Source organism: Ascidiella aspersa, chromosome 2 (assembly GCF_963924565.1).
Source record: "Ascidiella aspersa chromosome 2, kaAscAspe10.2, whole genome shotgun sequence".
In the NCBI taxonomy this organism is placed as follows: Eukaryota; Metazoa; Chordata; class Ascidiacea; order Phlebobranchia; family Ascidiidae; genus Ascidiella; species Ascidiella aspersa.
In genome coordinates this window covers 9,152,485-9,167,856 of record NC_139448.1, presented here as the reverse complement: position 1 = coordinate 9,167,856, position 15,372 = coordinate 9,152,485, and the positions used below count along the sequence as shown (strand labels likewise).

The 15,372-nt window shown below is 38.4% G+C and overlaps 1 protein-coding gene across 1 annotated transcript; it reads right to left on the bottom strand.

Annotated features, from left to right (window-relative positions):
• Positions 1 to 252: 252 nt before the first annotated feature.
• On the bottom strand, positions 253 to 15,157 carry LOC146163465 (kinesin-like protein Klp61F). Its single transcript, XM_083380512.1, has 25 exons — positions 15,035 to 15,157; positions 14,807 to 14,960; positions 14,645 to 14,742; positions 13,984 to 14,122; positions 13,553 to 13,675; positions 13,267 to 13,394; positions 13,095 to 13,191; positions 12,551 to 12,696; positions 12,076 to 12,268; positions 11,415 to 11,503; positions 10,873 to 11,011; positions 10,474 to 10,569; positions 9,802 to 10,009; positions 9,420 to 9,508; positions 9,238 to 9,321; positions 6,975 to 7,097; positions 6,475 to 6,576; positions 6,336 to 6,362; positions 5,755 to 5,916; positions 4,668 to 4,857; positions 4,036 to 4,148; positions 3,743 to 3,965; positions 2,573 to 2,775; positions 2,024 to 2,095; positions 253 to 1,113 (listed from the first exon to the last, which is right to left on the bottom strand). The coding sequence occupies exons 1-25, from the start codon at positions 15,076 to 15,078 to the stop codon at positions 988 to 990; spliced, it is 3,168 nt and encodes a 1,055-aa protein (XP_083236638.1). The 5' UTR covers positions 15,079 to 15,157; the 3' UTR covers positions 253 to 987.
• Between the last annotated feature and the right edge of the window lie 215 nt (positions 15,158 to 15,372).

Sequence of the window (15,372 nt, the reverse complement as noted above, 5' to 3'; positions counted from 1 at the left end):
CAAGCATAGACATTTTAAATATAAATATCCAGTTTTGTCGTTTTTTTGTGGTGATAAAATACAGGTTTGACTATAACCGCAACATATTTTTTCGGATACATGACAAACTTTGTTATATGCACAACAGTCTTGGATTTACACTCATAAGATAAACAGGAGTTTCTTTTAACCTACCCAGAATTTGCAATGAGGACATTTCTCGTTTATTTGCAGTATAAACAGAAGCAGAAAAATGCACATTTAGTGAAAGCAGAGCCACCAGACATTGTAGAGCAAATATACTGGCTTATGCGCGTAAGACGAAGCATCGGTATGCGCATACATTCTGCTTGTTAAAATCGAACTGAGTTTGGTATGTACAAAACTAAACACGAATAATGCCCAAATCACGGGACAACATAAAACCGCAAACCTAGAAATCGCGCATAAAACGAGCGCATGTAAAACCGCTAAGATTCGAATTGGGCGATAAAAGTTTGAGTTCGGGGGGCAGCAAACGCAAGATTTTATAACAATCTATGACCAATTGAAAGCAGTGAAAGCAAAGGCTGAAAACCGCTAAGATTCGAATTGGGCGATAAAAGTATGATTTCGAGGGGCAGCAACGCAAGGTTTTCTACTAATTTTAGGACAAATGGGCGTAAAGCGCAATGAAAGCAAACACTGACCTGATAAACAAGGTGAACGAAGCTACTTAAATTCAGAAGAAATTTGAAAGACTCGAAATAAAGGGCAGTAAGAGAAAAATAACGAAGGCAGTTGAACAGAATTTTACTTCAGGTCAGTTAAAGGTACAGTATACCATACATTGTACACATGTTGGGTTAGTAACTAGAGCGTTTTACATGGCATGACCAAATGAAATATATTAATATTATGTATATAAACGAAGTTGACCAATAGTGTTAGAAATTTCGACAAAGCAGACCATATCAACACAACGCACTACGCTGAATCTTCTTTATAGTGAGCGATAGCGTTTGGAAATCAGTAGTTTGGAGTGTTTTGCGTGGCGCGCAAGGGCACACGGCTCGTCAGAATTTTGCTCTTGGGCGCGGCCAACTTGCTGGAGTGGGTCTTTGCCGTCCGTGCCGACCTGGATCCCTTGCGGTTCTGTGGATAAACGGAGTAAATAGCTTTACGCAAGGGTTTGGAAGCTTGTTAGCGAGCGGGGATAACTAAGAAAAAAATACTTTCTATGCTACAAAACGAGTAGATACTTAGTTCTGGGGATAACATAATCGCCGGAGGGTTTATAGATGTTGTATTTAGCTTTTCGCAATGGTTTGGAAGTTTATTAACGAGAAAAAATGGGATAATGAGAAAAAATACATTATATGTAACAAAACGAGTAGTTCCTCAGTCCATGGGTTAACATTTTCGCTTAAGGGGCTGATTTATGATAAATCTAGGCACAACTAGTTATTTTCGATCAAAAAAAACAAGCGTTTTGCACTTTTCGAGGTGGTTATAAGCAGGGCTGGGGAGCCGGAGCTGGAGCCCGGAGCCCCAAGCTAAGCATTTTCTCTGGGAGCCAGAGCCGGAGCCGGAGCCGGAGCCGGAGCCGGAGCCATTGTTATTATTTTTGTGGAGCTGGAGCCGAAGCCGGAGCCCTTTTTATTATTTTTGTGGAGCTGGAGCCGGAGCCGGAGCCATTTATATTATTTTTGTGGAGCTGGAGCCGGAGCCGAAGCCCTTTTTATTATTTTTGTGGAGCTGGAGCCATTTTTCAATTTGTGGTGCTAAAGCTAAGAAATTATATTTTGTTCCATCTCCAACGTTAGTTAGCCAAAAGCAATTTTTAAAACTTGCCATTGAATAAGTGACTGGTGGCACCGGAGCTGGAGCCGGAGCCAAAGGATTGAGTTTTACGACTCCGGAGCTGGAGCCGGAGCCATTTAATAATTGCCTTATGGCTCCGGAGCTGGAGCCGGAGCTAATTTATTTTACGGTAGCTTCCCAGCCCTGGTTATAAGAATAGCTGACTTGTTGTCTAAAAGTGAAGCAAAAAAGCACAACTTACAGTAAAGAATGGCATGCCACCGCCTCCACTTGGGATCGTGATGCTTTGGTTTAGATCGTCCGAATTTGAGCTCTGCAAACGAACAACAGCACAAGGTTTAAAACATATTGTAAATACAAAAGAAAAAAAGTCGCCTAAACTAAAAGAAATCGTCCGAAGTCAGGAAATGAGACAACTATTAACTAGGGATGTTCGGTATTTAACTATTTATATATTCCGATACCGATCTCCGATTTTTTGGACAAAAAAGTGACGCTATTACTTCGCTTAAACAACGAAATAATTGAAACTTAAACTTGGTGTATGTTATTGGGCAAAATTTGCTTTAGTGTTAGTTGTTAACCTTTTCCCTTAAATAATTTTTTTGTTTAAATAGAAACAGCACGTTGGACGGTAAATCACGTCTTAAATTGCCATATAAATTTGATATCGCATAGGTACCGATGCCACACTAATACCAAACAAGTACCACATGGCTTCCGGTATCGGCTCCGTTTCGATATATTAGGACAAACCTACTTCACAACGTAACCAAAGTCGGAAGCGAACCTGAAGAGAAAGCGTCTCCGCCGAGTCCATTTCCTCCTGCAGCTCGGAGCAGAGCTCTTGATCTTCCTCCTCCGTGTCCGCTCCCTCATCTTCATCCTCAGCCTCCTGCATCCGCTCCTGGAACCTCCGCAAGAGATCCCCCTCCTCTGGAGCGGCGGGGATATGCCGGGTGTACTTGTACTCCTTCCTTGCTGGAGTTTCGCCTGTGTTGGAGCAAACAGTTCCGTTTCTACGTTTATTAAAGTACAGCAGTGCTACTCAACCATTTTCAGCAAAGATCCAGTCAGAAAAGTAGATCCGTTATAACTATCATGAAATAATTTACAGTCACACAAAATGTAATACGGTATAATTTACATATATCCTTCGCTTCAACTGAGAATTCTGTAATGTCCGTTACTATAGAAAGAGGTTTTCAACGAACAGCAGCAATTGTTTGCCAAGAAAAAACTCATCAAATCGCATTGCACACTGAAAAGGTCCGCATTCGGACAGCGGTCCGCCAATTAAGTAGCCCTGATGTACAGGCTGCCGATGCGACGAGGCTGTGGCTTGGTAGGAATATCGCCAGAGGATCACATCAATTGAAAAAACTTATACGTGTTTTTCATTAAACTATATACGGATACGCAATTGTAGTACGGTAAGCGATCAGCTAACCTAGAAGTTTTCTAAGTCTAGAGAATTCGGAGAGGCGGTTCGTATTTTCCGCCCACCAAACAACCTTGTTAATGACATTAACGTTAGGGCGTTGCTCGAAAAAAATCGAAAAAAATAACCTATTTAACAATTATTACGTGGCGGCGGAACGACCCCGCCCCCCCCCGTTTGCCTCGTTAAAATAAAACTAAGCCCCGCAAATTTTTAAACGAAGAATTTTTGTACACCTCTCTACAATGGTTGCTCGAACATTCAGTACTGATACGCTTATTGTACATATGCTATACAACGCGTAATTCCTAATGAATATTTATTCAAAAAAAATGTTTGTCGAATTTAAACATATTGGATATCATTAAGATTTTCACACTTAAATTTACAAAATCGGCAATTAAAATGGCAAATCTTTTCTGGGATGCTGGTGCTTTCACCTGGACTAAACACTTAAATGATTTAAGTTAAATCAATCCTAAAATCCAACCAAATAAACGCTATCAAAGCTGATCGAACCTGTGGGCAGCACACGCACGATCTTGCTTGCACAGAAGTCTTCCACCTCTTGTACGATGGATCTAGTGGCCGAGTTGATCGCCTCCTCGGCCAGTGACGTTTTGTCTTGCACCTCCTGCACTGTCCCCACAAGACGTTCCAGGTGGCATGATGACGTGTCACCCAGCTGGGCCACCACATCAGCACACTGGCGCTCGAGAGCGACGCCGCTCGAAGCACAAGCCTTGAAGAAGTAGGGAAGGGTTTAATAAAACGGAATCTTGTTCGATGGAAATAGATTAGGACGAGGTCACGGGTCCTGATAAGGCACGTGTTTGCTTTCTCGTATTTCTGGAATTTTCTAGGAGATTTAACGAAGAGTTTTGATGAAGCGCAGCAAGTAACGGAAAATATTTACGGTGCATTGCTGTTACCAATAATAAAAAGTGAACAATAGCTAGAATGCTATATTAGAATCTAGCAGAAACCGCAAAATGTTATCCAATTGCACAGCAATAAAGACCTAGAGAAATTCACAGGAATTTTAAGATGGCCTAAACTAATTTTTTTTAAACCACCTGGGACAAACACGCAACATTTTCACGTATCGAGTTTCTACTGCCAAAGTAATACCATATTGGCCATCAGTTTTTCGTTAAATCGTAAGTTTGCTAAAAACTTAACTTCAGCCAAAAAAAAAAAATAATGCCGAGGGTTTTTATTGCTTTTCAATCAGTACAAAAACAATTTAAGTAAATGAAAATGGCCAGGTTTGAACGTTGATGACCTTTTTTTACATAACCCTCATACGGTTAAGAATAGAAATAAATCGAGTTGAAATCAAGGGCTGATGACATTTTATTCAAAGTCTACAGTTTGCTTTCTCCAAAAGACTGTTAATGTCTTTCCGAAAACTTTCACAACTTGGCGCATAATACCGAGCGACGATCAATTACCTTCTGGGTCGAGCTGCTCTGTTCCACACAAGCATCACAAGCCTTCTTCGTCCGAGCGAAGATTGCGCGGCTCTCATCGGTCAGGCCCGCTACGTCACGGCGCAGGTCGAGCGCTGATTGGTCGAAGCAGGACTGGACCACGCCAATCCGCTTTGCGCTGGATGCGAGAGTTTCCGAGCACTGGAAATAGCGATAAGACAAATGTTGTAAATCACTTTTAAAAATGAAGTTCGAGTCAAGTTATTTCGCTCAAAAGATTTTGAAGTCCGGTAATTTAAAAATAGTCACTTTAGTTGGGGCCAACATTGGTGCCCTAAAATAATGCTAAAAATATGGCGTTATTTCAGCTTCTATAGTATTACATACATTTCTCAACTCTCTTTTTGAATACATTTTGACAACAATTGCAGTTCTAATGGTATTTATTTCACAGGAATAATTTTTAGGATTGACTGCAACTTTGAGTTTTATATTGTATGGTACATGAAATAGCCATCACACAACCTTAAAAGGGTAATAACTGCAAGCCGTTGCAGATCACCGGAAACCGGCGTTCTTGCAAAATTCATTAAAATCATAATTTTTTAATGAAAAGTTATACACATATTGGAGGGGGCGGGGGGTCGCTTACTTCTGTTAGGTCAGTGATTCTTAAACTGGGGTCCAAAGACCTCTTGGTGGTACGTCTAATTTTCCAAGTTTATTAAATCTTAGTTAAAAATTAAAAAAAGATTGATTTCTTCAAAAGAAAATATAATAACAGAAAAAACGCTTTTCCACTTCCTTGGATCTGTTTAGATTCGATTCAAGTTTAATATTTTCTCATAAGTAGGACCGAAAACAGCAGTTTTTTTTAAGTCAATTTATATTTTACCGCCACCTCGAAAAACTTCATGACGTCCCCGGTTCACGCAAACCAAAATTTTTTTTAGGGTCCGCGTGACAAAAAACAATCACAGATTTAGGTCTTAACGAGTTCAATTCGTGGGGCATCGGTGTTTTCACATAAAGTTCTGTATGCACTTTAGTCGCACAAAAAAACACATCGCTACAAAGCAGCGGACACAGCCGACTTACGTGTTCCTGCAGAGAATCGATGTGTTCCAGTTGTCGCTCCTTGGACTCCACAAGTTTTTCACGAGCTTCTGCTGCAGACGACAAGCCACGATCGATCGAGCTCGCCCTGCTGCTGTTGCGCTCCGTCATACTGGCGAACATGCTCGTCACGCTCTCTTGCATCTGTGAGGTCAGAGGTCAGGGGTTGTCGAAGATTCGGGATCAGTTATTAAGTTTGAACAAGTGGAGTTTGTGTTGTATGATTAGGATCGGTAACAGTGTGATAAAGCGGTATGTACTTCTTCGACTTTGCATGCACAACGTACTCTATTTTCAGGCTTTCTTATTAAGGTTAATCAATTTTTGCGATTTAAACAGGCTCTTTTAAGCATAGCGACTGCGGGAAAGCATTGATGATTAACTCTTTTTATTATCTCCGACCGGCTTTATAAAATATTACTAATGTGCTAAATACCTTAAATATCAATGTTAAGTTTATTTCAAAGTAAATTAAAAAATCATTTTTATTATATTTTTTTTATTCGACTTTTTAAAAAAGTGGGAAAAAGTCAACAATATGCAACAAAATTATAGATACTCACCATTGCCATCATTTTCTCCATTTCCGCCTGTAAAACACAGATTTTTATTCGTTAAGAATGAAAAGTATATAATACAAAAGTATTAATTAGTCACTTGGTCTTGGTTAGCTTTATTTTTAAAGTGCCCGAAATTGCTTACCTTGCTGCTTCCGATCATTTCTTGGTCGGTTTGTTTTACCCCCTTCAGCAAATCTTCAATATCCCGCTGGTGGTCGAGGATAGAGTCAACTTGGGTTTGTATCTAATTTAAGGAAAAATAAGACCACATAAATAACAGTCGCACAAGAACTACCAAATCCCTTTCATTCCAGTTGGCCAGTAATTAACCTTGGAAACATAAACTGTTTCATATCACATGTGTACTTGCGTCCTAGACTCTGTAGTGTAGACAATAGAATATGCTTTCATCTTTTTGTGTTAGCGAGGTGAATTAAACGTTTATCAAAATGATTAAGAGGTGGATTTTAACCGCACCCTGAAAGAATCTGTTGTATAACTAGACGTTTGTTCAAACAGCAAACAAACTATATCGAAAGATCACAATATGTGTACTGCAGGCATTTCTACAGCTAATACACCGCTAACATAAACTGTGTGCCGCATAGTGTTTTCGTATATAAGCAACAAACACTGTTCTACCTCTTTCCTGCGTTGTTCTGCGTTCTGATGCACGAATCGCACTAGGTCCTGCATGTCGGTAGAGATCACCTGCAGGCCTTCCATCTTCGACGCAGTTATCGCCAGCTGAGTAAGAATGTTGTCCTGCAAAAAATCGCTAATGTTATTTTTACGATTAATAACAACTTCGACCGTTTGATGACTAAGCAAACCGGGAGCCTTTAGGGCAGGGATGTCCAACCTTTTAGACGAATGGGTCGCATTACCACTTCGATAGGCGGCAAAACCTATTAAATTAAATGGGTGACGTCATAAGTTACGTCATATCGTGACGTCATAAAACAACTTCGCCTTAAATTGAGTTTATAAATGCCGTATTATGCCATTGTAAACGACACCTTTTCGGCTAATATATTTCCTTGAACCGGTCCGCAAAAACACACAACAACAATGGGTACGCATGTGTTCGACTGATGTTGAAATGCGACATTGGGCTCGATTATAGACTCACAATACATATAAGATTAGACCTTCATGAAATACTACGTGTTCTACACGGTTTTATGATGGTCGAAAGTAGAAACAATTGCTTTAAATAAAGGCTACTGAAAGTGAGAATAAGTGGTGGGCCGCACATGAACACCAGGCGGGCCGCAATGCGGGTCGTACATCCCTGGTTTAGAGGGAAACCAAAATCAGTTGATCAATTAAGGATTTTGTGCAAGCAAGGCCAGGCTAGAAAAACAACTAGCGTGCAGTGAGGCATAGGCGCCGAACGTGCAGAGCGCTCTTAGACGCCCTGGATTTCTCGCAGGGCGTCAAAACGTTTTTAATAAATGTGCAAAATATTTTAGTTTTAGTAAATCAAAGGTGTTTAAAATTTCCCTGAATTAACATATAGACACGATGCCATAGAATTCCCAAACTATGTTTGTTATGTGTTATGCATTTTTTCAATTATTGTTACGTTTAGTTAAATTATTGTTAGGTTAAATTAATAAGCAATTCTGCACCGCCGAGAAAAAAAACGCCATGGAATTACAAGTTCGGCGCCTATTGAGGTGATATGTGTGCCGTTATCATTGGCAGTACGACTTCTGAAGAGCGAGATCTCAGTTGTTATACACACGGTGTTTTTTTTAAGGTTTTTTGGGGAAGCGAAACGGTCCCCCAAATTTCTCCAGCGGTTTCCCAAATTTTGGACTTTTTGGTATTTAAATGAAACACTTGCGGTCTCTTAAAACTACTTAGCGGTCACCCAAACCAAACCCTAAATAAAACCCTGTATACACAATTGCTATAAATGTTTCAGATAACCAAGCACGTTCGGTAACATCATGTGGTACCTAATACCTAATATTTAGTGGTAGTTTTGCTACTCGTCCGGATACTAGGTTGTTATCGGTGGCGATCACATATCCAATAGACATAAGAAGTTTAGCCATGGTTTGCGCTTCAACAAGGCAAATTTTTGTTTTCTAACTTACAAAAAGTCTCTAAATGATTTTTGTTTTAATTGTTTCTGCTTATTTGTTCATACAGATTGTCGTACACAGAGAAATAAAATACCAAGTATCGCACATACCTAATAAAAAAATTGCCAAAATAGGGAACTCAACAAAGACCAGGGCGCATATAAAACTGTTGCGTGCAAAGAAGCAAAAGCAAAAACAGATTTGAAGCCCCAAGTGTTGATTAACTTGCAAACCTTTAGAACAGGGGTTCTTAAACTGGGGTCCATAGACCCCTTAGGGGTCCGTGAACTAGTTTTAGGGGGTCCGTGAAGGCCAAATTGAAATATTGGTGTATATTTAGGAAGTAATAAATTTTTCTAAGGAAAGAGTTTAATTAAAAATAAAACGTTTTTGCACCGAATGTATCTATTTCTATTCTCCTTTTTACATTTTGTGGACTGAAAACTGCAGATTGCTACAGTCTATTTGTATTACGACGTCAAATTATGACGTCATTTTTTAAATTTCTTGCTTACCGTGGTCCACGCGAAGCAAAAAAACAATTTAGGGGTCCGGGGTAAATAAAGTTTCAGAACCCCTGCTTTAGAAAGTATCATGACAATGGCTTTAGAAAAAACCTGCTTTAGAAAGTATCATGACAATCAAAAAATTTACAACTATTGGAGCGGTAATTTATAAAAACAAACAGCTTTACAATTTAAATACACCTTTTCAGTCTCTTTTTATCTTTTTTTTTAGTCACGCTTTAGGTTTGAAACCTGGCATGGTGGATTTTTATAACTCAAGGAGAAAAGTTACACGCCACTCACCTTGTTACTGTTAAGTGATGCCTCGTGTTGGTCGTCCAGCGAAACCAGGTTCTCCGAAAACGAAGTCATAGTTTTGCAGTGTTCCTAAAGAAAGCAACACGAATTAAAAAAGATGTATAAATTGTACAAATAGTTGTCATTGGCTTCAGTTCGTTCGATTTGCACATCGGGACATGCGTTACCTGCTGCATTTCTTGCAGGGAAATCCTGAAACCGTTTATCTGCGAGGAGAGCTTGTTTATGCTCGTATCCTGCTCATCTTTCATGGTTTCTGAAAAAACAACAGTGTTTTACTTTAAAAACTCTTGAGGACTACTTTACTTACAATATTAAATGTTTCAAAGTTTAATTTTTTCGCAGTACGTTGCCTAAATATTCGCGTGGACTATCGAAAGTGCTGTTCTATATATGGAACAATATCCGACAAAGCAAAGAAGCTGGCGAGCGTAAAAAACACAAAAGCCGATTTTTTTTCATTCAAAGCACAGCACCGAAAAAAGCAACCCGACAAGCCGATTTTTTTAATTTAACACACAGCGGCAACAAAAAAGCAACCTAACTTACCTAGACCGTGCAGCAGGTCTCGCATGCAGGCGGCGTTCTGCTGTAGGATGGTGGTGGATTGACTTCGCAGATGAGAAGCGTCCTCTTTCACTCTCTCGGACACCGATCCGGCGATGCGGAGGTTGATCTCGTTTGCGCTCTGCACGCGATCAACCTTCTCGTGGACCCTCTCGATGTCATCCGTCACCACGTCGGCTGTGTCTAGGAGCTGGAGGAAAAAATACGTAAACTGTGAAGAACTGGCGAACTACCGGTTGAAAAGCGCAAGTTGTAACTTTAAAGCAGTGTTGGGTTCATGGCGAGGTATTACTGGAAGACTTAAATGGCAGTTAAGTTTTAGTGTATTGCTGTTTTGGCATTAAAATAACATTTTTTGTTGTGTATAACCGTTGGTCCATATATTATTACCGCTTACCAGGTGCTCTGGTTGATTTCTGTATAGCCCAGCGGCATTTAAACGTGAAAACATAAGAACTCCTGCTTTAAAAGACGCTTAAGCTAAATTTTTTCTAGGAAAAGGTCGATCAGTGCGACTGGTAGTGAATAATGGCCTGTGTAGAGCATTTCAAATTCATTATTCTAATTGTCAGAACATTTAAATTATTGTCCCTTTTTCGCGTGACTTTCACACGCTTTGTTTAATTTGCGATATTTAAAAAAAAAGATTTCCACCTGCTTTGCTTTGCTGATGACCTCGTTTCCATGCTCGATATGCGCTTCCTTGATAAAGCATTGTTCCGCAAGTTTGCTTTTCGTCTCACTCAAATCCTATTAAAAGAGATGTTTTAATGATGATTCAAGCAAACAACAACATGAAATAAGGTTATTTTTACGAGGAAATTAAAAAAAAGATTTTGTTTTCTCTTTGATTGCTTAAAAAGATCGCAAAACTGGAGTAAACTTTTTAAGGTATTGCTATTTTTTCTATGCGACACAAGTTTAACAGCAAACTATGATTGAAATCTAAAGAGGGATGGCAAAAACTCTTAATGTTTTTTTTACTTTTTCATTGTTTTAAATGCTGATTGGCTTGCCCTAAAACAAAAAATAGGTCGTTAAATAAATACTTACATCGGAAAGGATGTTAAGCCTTGATGTTGCTTCTTCTAATTCCCGAGAAGTGTCAGAGAAGAGGACCTTGAACTTCTGAAGGTCTTCCTGACGTTGCTGCAAAGTCGCTGTTAGCTCCTCAATCTTGTTCTGCATTTCCCTGCGAAGTAACGTGTCCCGATAAAAACAATTGTAACAATCCTGCATTACCGATTCTGTTGATCACTGCGAGCAAGGTAGGCTAGAAAAACAACTAGCTTGCAGTGAGGTTCGAACTCACGACCTCCGGTCATACCAGGACTGTCACCAACTGAGCTGCACAGGCTTAGAGAGAAGCGAGTCGGGAAACAACCATAGGTCAATGCTTACCACATTCTGTTAGTAAACACAACTTGACATTGAAGGGGATCAACAGTACAGCAGTACCGCATAATTTCCGAGGGGCTAGATCACAGTTGTTATTAAACACATATGTGTGTGTGTATTTTATTCAACTCTGCATTAACTAAATTTATGATGTTGAAACTTAACACATAAGTGTGCTTTGCAGCAAATTGTCTTACTGGTATTGCTTTGGGTCAAGATAAATTCCGTTTTTCTCTCTCGCTGCCAGAACTTCTCTTTGAAGCTTTCTGATTTCGTCATCATATTCCTGCAAATACAAGCATTTGGCATAATTGAACACATAATAGGTTTTGCAATATGTCACTCGCTAGCTTAGTTGTTAAGTTGATGAAACTGCAAAAATCAGAGTATATTATCCCGCAAAATATAGCGTTTTAATGGCTAGTTTTTTAAAACCACACTCTTTCAGGGAGGCGGACTCGGATCGGAGCCATGAACCGATACAAAGCGGTGGTATCAGTACTTGTGTGATAGTAGAGCAGAGCGGCACTGGTGCCAATCCAATACGAAATTTTTATAAAGTCTCAGCAAAAATTAAACTTACGTATTATATCTTGCAAGGTATATTTCTCAAAAAATAATAGGTTAACAACTGGAGGACCTAAAATTAAAGTAAAATGAAGCCCAATACTCTGCTTCAATAATCAATATTATGTATTATGCTCGGTTGGCCATAGTAATGAGTAATCATTTGGTATTAGATCGGAACGCGACACTTTTTGTCTGAAACATCAGGTATTTTTATCGGGATATAAAGTCTAGTATAATATATTCCTACTTTGGATAAATTACTTTCGTAAGTCTAGTGATATGTTCTACCTTGATTAAAGCCCTCTTTGTCATCTTCTGGTTGACTCGTGGTCTGTTGTGAATGTTTTTAGTTTTCGACGCATAGTCCAAGGTGCTTAGAGTCTCCTCAAGATTGTCGCTTCCAGGCGAAATAGTGGCGATGATGGAAGTCTTGGTGGCGCCCCCAAGTGAGTCTTGTAACAGTCTAGTCAGCTTACTTTCCCTGTTCAAATCATCGCAATACGATTATAACTTAAATTAGGATATTAACTGACACATAACCTATAGGTTTTCGTATTAAAATTTACAGAGAAAAATTGGCAACACTTTATTTGCATTTTCCACAAACATTTAGCTGGCCTCAGTTTTTAACTTTTGAAGAAAATTAGTAAAAAAATAAAGTTAAAAAGACACTGCACCCCTTTTGTTATACAAGAAATAGCCTTAAGAAAAAAGTATATAAAAGTATATTATTTTTTACTAAAACATTGACACTCTACCACACCTGAATGGAATATGAGGTGCCCTGTCCACCAGTGCAGTGATGCAACGACCAAGTGTGAGCAAGCTTGTGTTGATGTTACCGGCTTCCCTTGCTCGCTTGTCACTTGCACCTGAACGACCAATGTTTTCACTTCCAGCCAAATCCACCTGTTGAACAGGAAAAAAATGAGTTAGTTTCGCAAATAAAAGCAGTTACGTTTGCTATATTCCAGGTTTGGCAGTGGCATACATTGATACAGTGGTGCTTAAATTGAGGTCTGTGAGGGATATCAAAGGTTTCGCTGGGCATAAGTTCAGTGTTTTATATCACATTTTTTTTTGGTAGTTTTTTTTGATAGTTTGACAGTTCACAGTAAGTCGTTTGACAATTAAATATACCATAATGAGTCTTAATACTAATTTAGGTTGTGATGAAGACACAAAAAGGGTCTATTAGAAAATAAATCATGGAAACATTGAGATTAAAAAAGCACTATCAGATTAAAAAGTAGCAGCTATAGTTATTTTAAGTAAAAAATATTATATAAGATAAACTTTGTTTGTACCAAATTTAGTTTTCCAATCTTGATGAGTTCCTCTTCAACCATTTCACTGGTGGTAACATCTTTGGTGTGAACAGTCACAGAAAACACACTGTGTGATCTACAATTAAATTATTGATAAGTAAATATCACACCTTACTGACAAGCCATAGGGTAAATATTTTGTATTACACACCTGCTTGAAAATTCATTAAGGTTGGTTGCCGCTGTTCTACGCTTTGCTGCCCCCTGCTGAAGAATGTCATAAACATCTGACTTTTGCTGGACCAAGATCTCCGTTAATCCGGAAACAACGACGGAACCCTGTAAAATATTAAAAGATAAATTGAAGGAAAAATTCAACCTATATTTTAAAAGTTTGAAATTATTTTTTGTATATTTGTGTTAAAGACTTTAACTCTAATACAAGCTGCTTGGTATCAAATTTATGTATAATATATATATATACTAAGTTTACTAACCTTCCTGCTGCTGTCATCATAAATACGCATTTTCACCATTCCGTTTGAGGGAGACAACAGGTCATAGATCTCTTCATTATAAATTTCCAACAGTGAGACTCTGACACTGAATTCACTTCCCATCTGAAAATAAAAATTGTAAATTTAGGTAAAACAGAAATAGTTAAATAAATAAATAAATATTATATAAAATTTTAAATTTCACCATAAATTAGACACTAAATTTAAGTGAAAGACCTTTTCTCTGTATGTTACTCAATGAAACAGAAACTCTGTAGTAATTTAAATGAACCCTGACTTACTTTCGGACAAACAAATAACAAATTTTTATATATTAAATATTCTATTAATATAAAACTAGTAGTTTCAATGCTGCTGCAAACACTACATATAATGAAATGTAAAACATGAGCAAACACATGTATACTCACTGCTTGTAGCTCGTCAAACAGTTGACTTAAAGCACGCGGAATAATCCCAGCTCTTGGATCAGAATCCCACTTGTAATCCTGACCCACTGTTCGTTCTCCTTCCATTGTGAATGTTTTTCCAGTTCCAGTCTGGCCATAGCTACAAAGTCATACAACGCCACTTTAAAGAAACCATTCAGTTTTAGAATTTCAAAAGAAAAGAGTGACAGTTTACAGAATAAGATGCATCTTACATCACTTTTCCGTAGGTTGGCAATAGGCAAAATAGGCCCATATGGAAAGTATGTTAGATCTTGCGGGTGCACGGCATAAAAAATTTGGGGTAATCAGGTGCAACTAAGGTTAAAAGTACACCACACTTCTAACGTATGGAAAAATCTGGTACATATTCATATTGTGGTGGTACAGGTTTAGTGTGTGGATAAAAAAATGGCGGGTGCATTTGGCATACAAGTTTAGTTTTCTATTAGTGGGCAACAGGGGTACAAAAATTGACAAAATGAAAGTTCATAGTATATATATTATACCTCTCAAACTCCTCTAATATATTATATATACCACTTCAAAGTTAAACCTAGACCTTTGTTCATAAAAATGATTAACCTCTTGACACATCACATTTTACAAAATAAGCTTTGAAGAATGGTTGAACAATACTTACGCAAGGACTGTACAGTTGTAGCCGGAAAGCACATCCTGCAACTGGCCTGACACAACACTGTTGTAAACATCCAACTGTGATGAGTGTGGACCAAATACCTAAGCAATATAACATTTTAAACAACAGCACATGAAATTCAAGTTGACCAAAATTAAAGCTTACATTGTCGTAGCCGTATGTCTTTGTAAGTTGTGCATTTCCGAAGTTGTTAAGTGCCAAGCCTCCAGTTGTGGTAACTACATTAACTTCCTGCCCACTGGTGTTACACTCCACTACCTTTTTTACTCGCCGAGATCGTTCATTCTCTGTCATAGGCCTTTAAGACCAAAATATGATTTTTTTATTTTTTTGAACAAGTGAAGTTGTGTACGAAATTATTGAATGACCTACCGGCATCGCACGGTCACATGAATCTTTTCATGGCTTTTTGACATTGTGATCTTCCAATAGGCAATTCAGTTTATGACTAAGCGAAAAACTAAGGTTATTGCAAAACTATTTGCAAGACAACCTAATAATCAATAGAAGTTTTGGTGATGGTCTGGAATCCTACCATTTTATTTTTATAGGTTTAGTAACACAACCAATCGCCAAAATTGAAATTGCAAACTGGGTGAATAAATTTAATAACAATTGACCCTGCACCTCAACCCAAATAATATCCATTAATTTAATAGTTATTTAAATGCCAGGTATAGGATTCTAAGCGCTGAATTATTCAATATCAA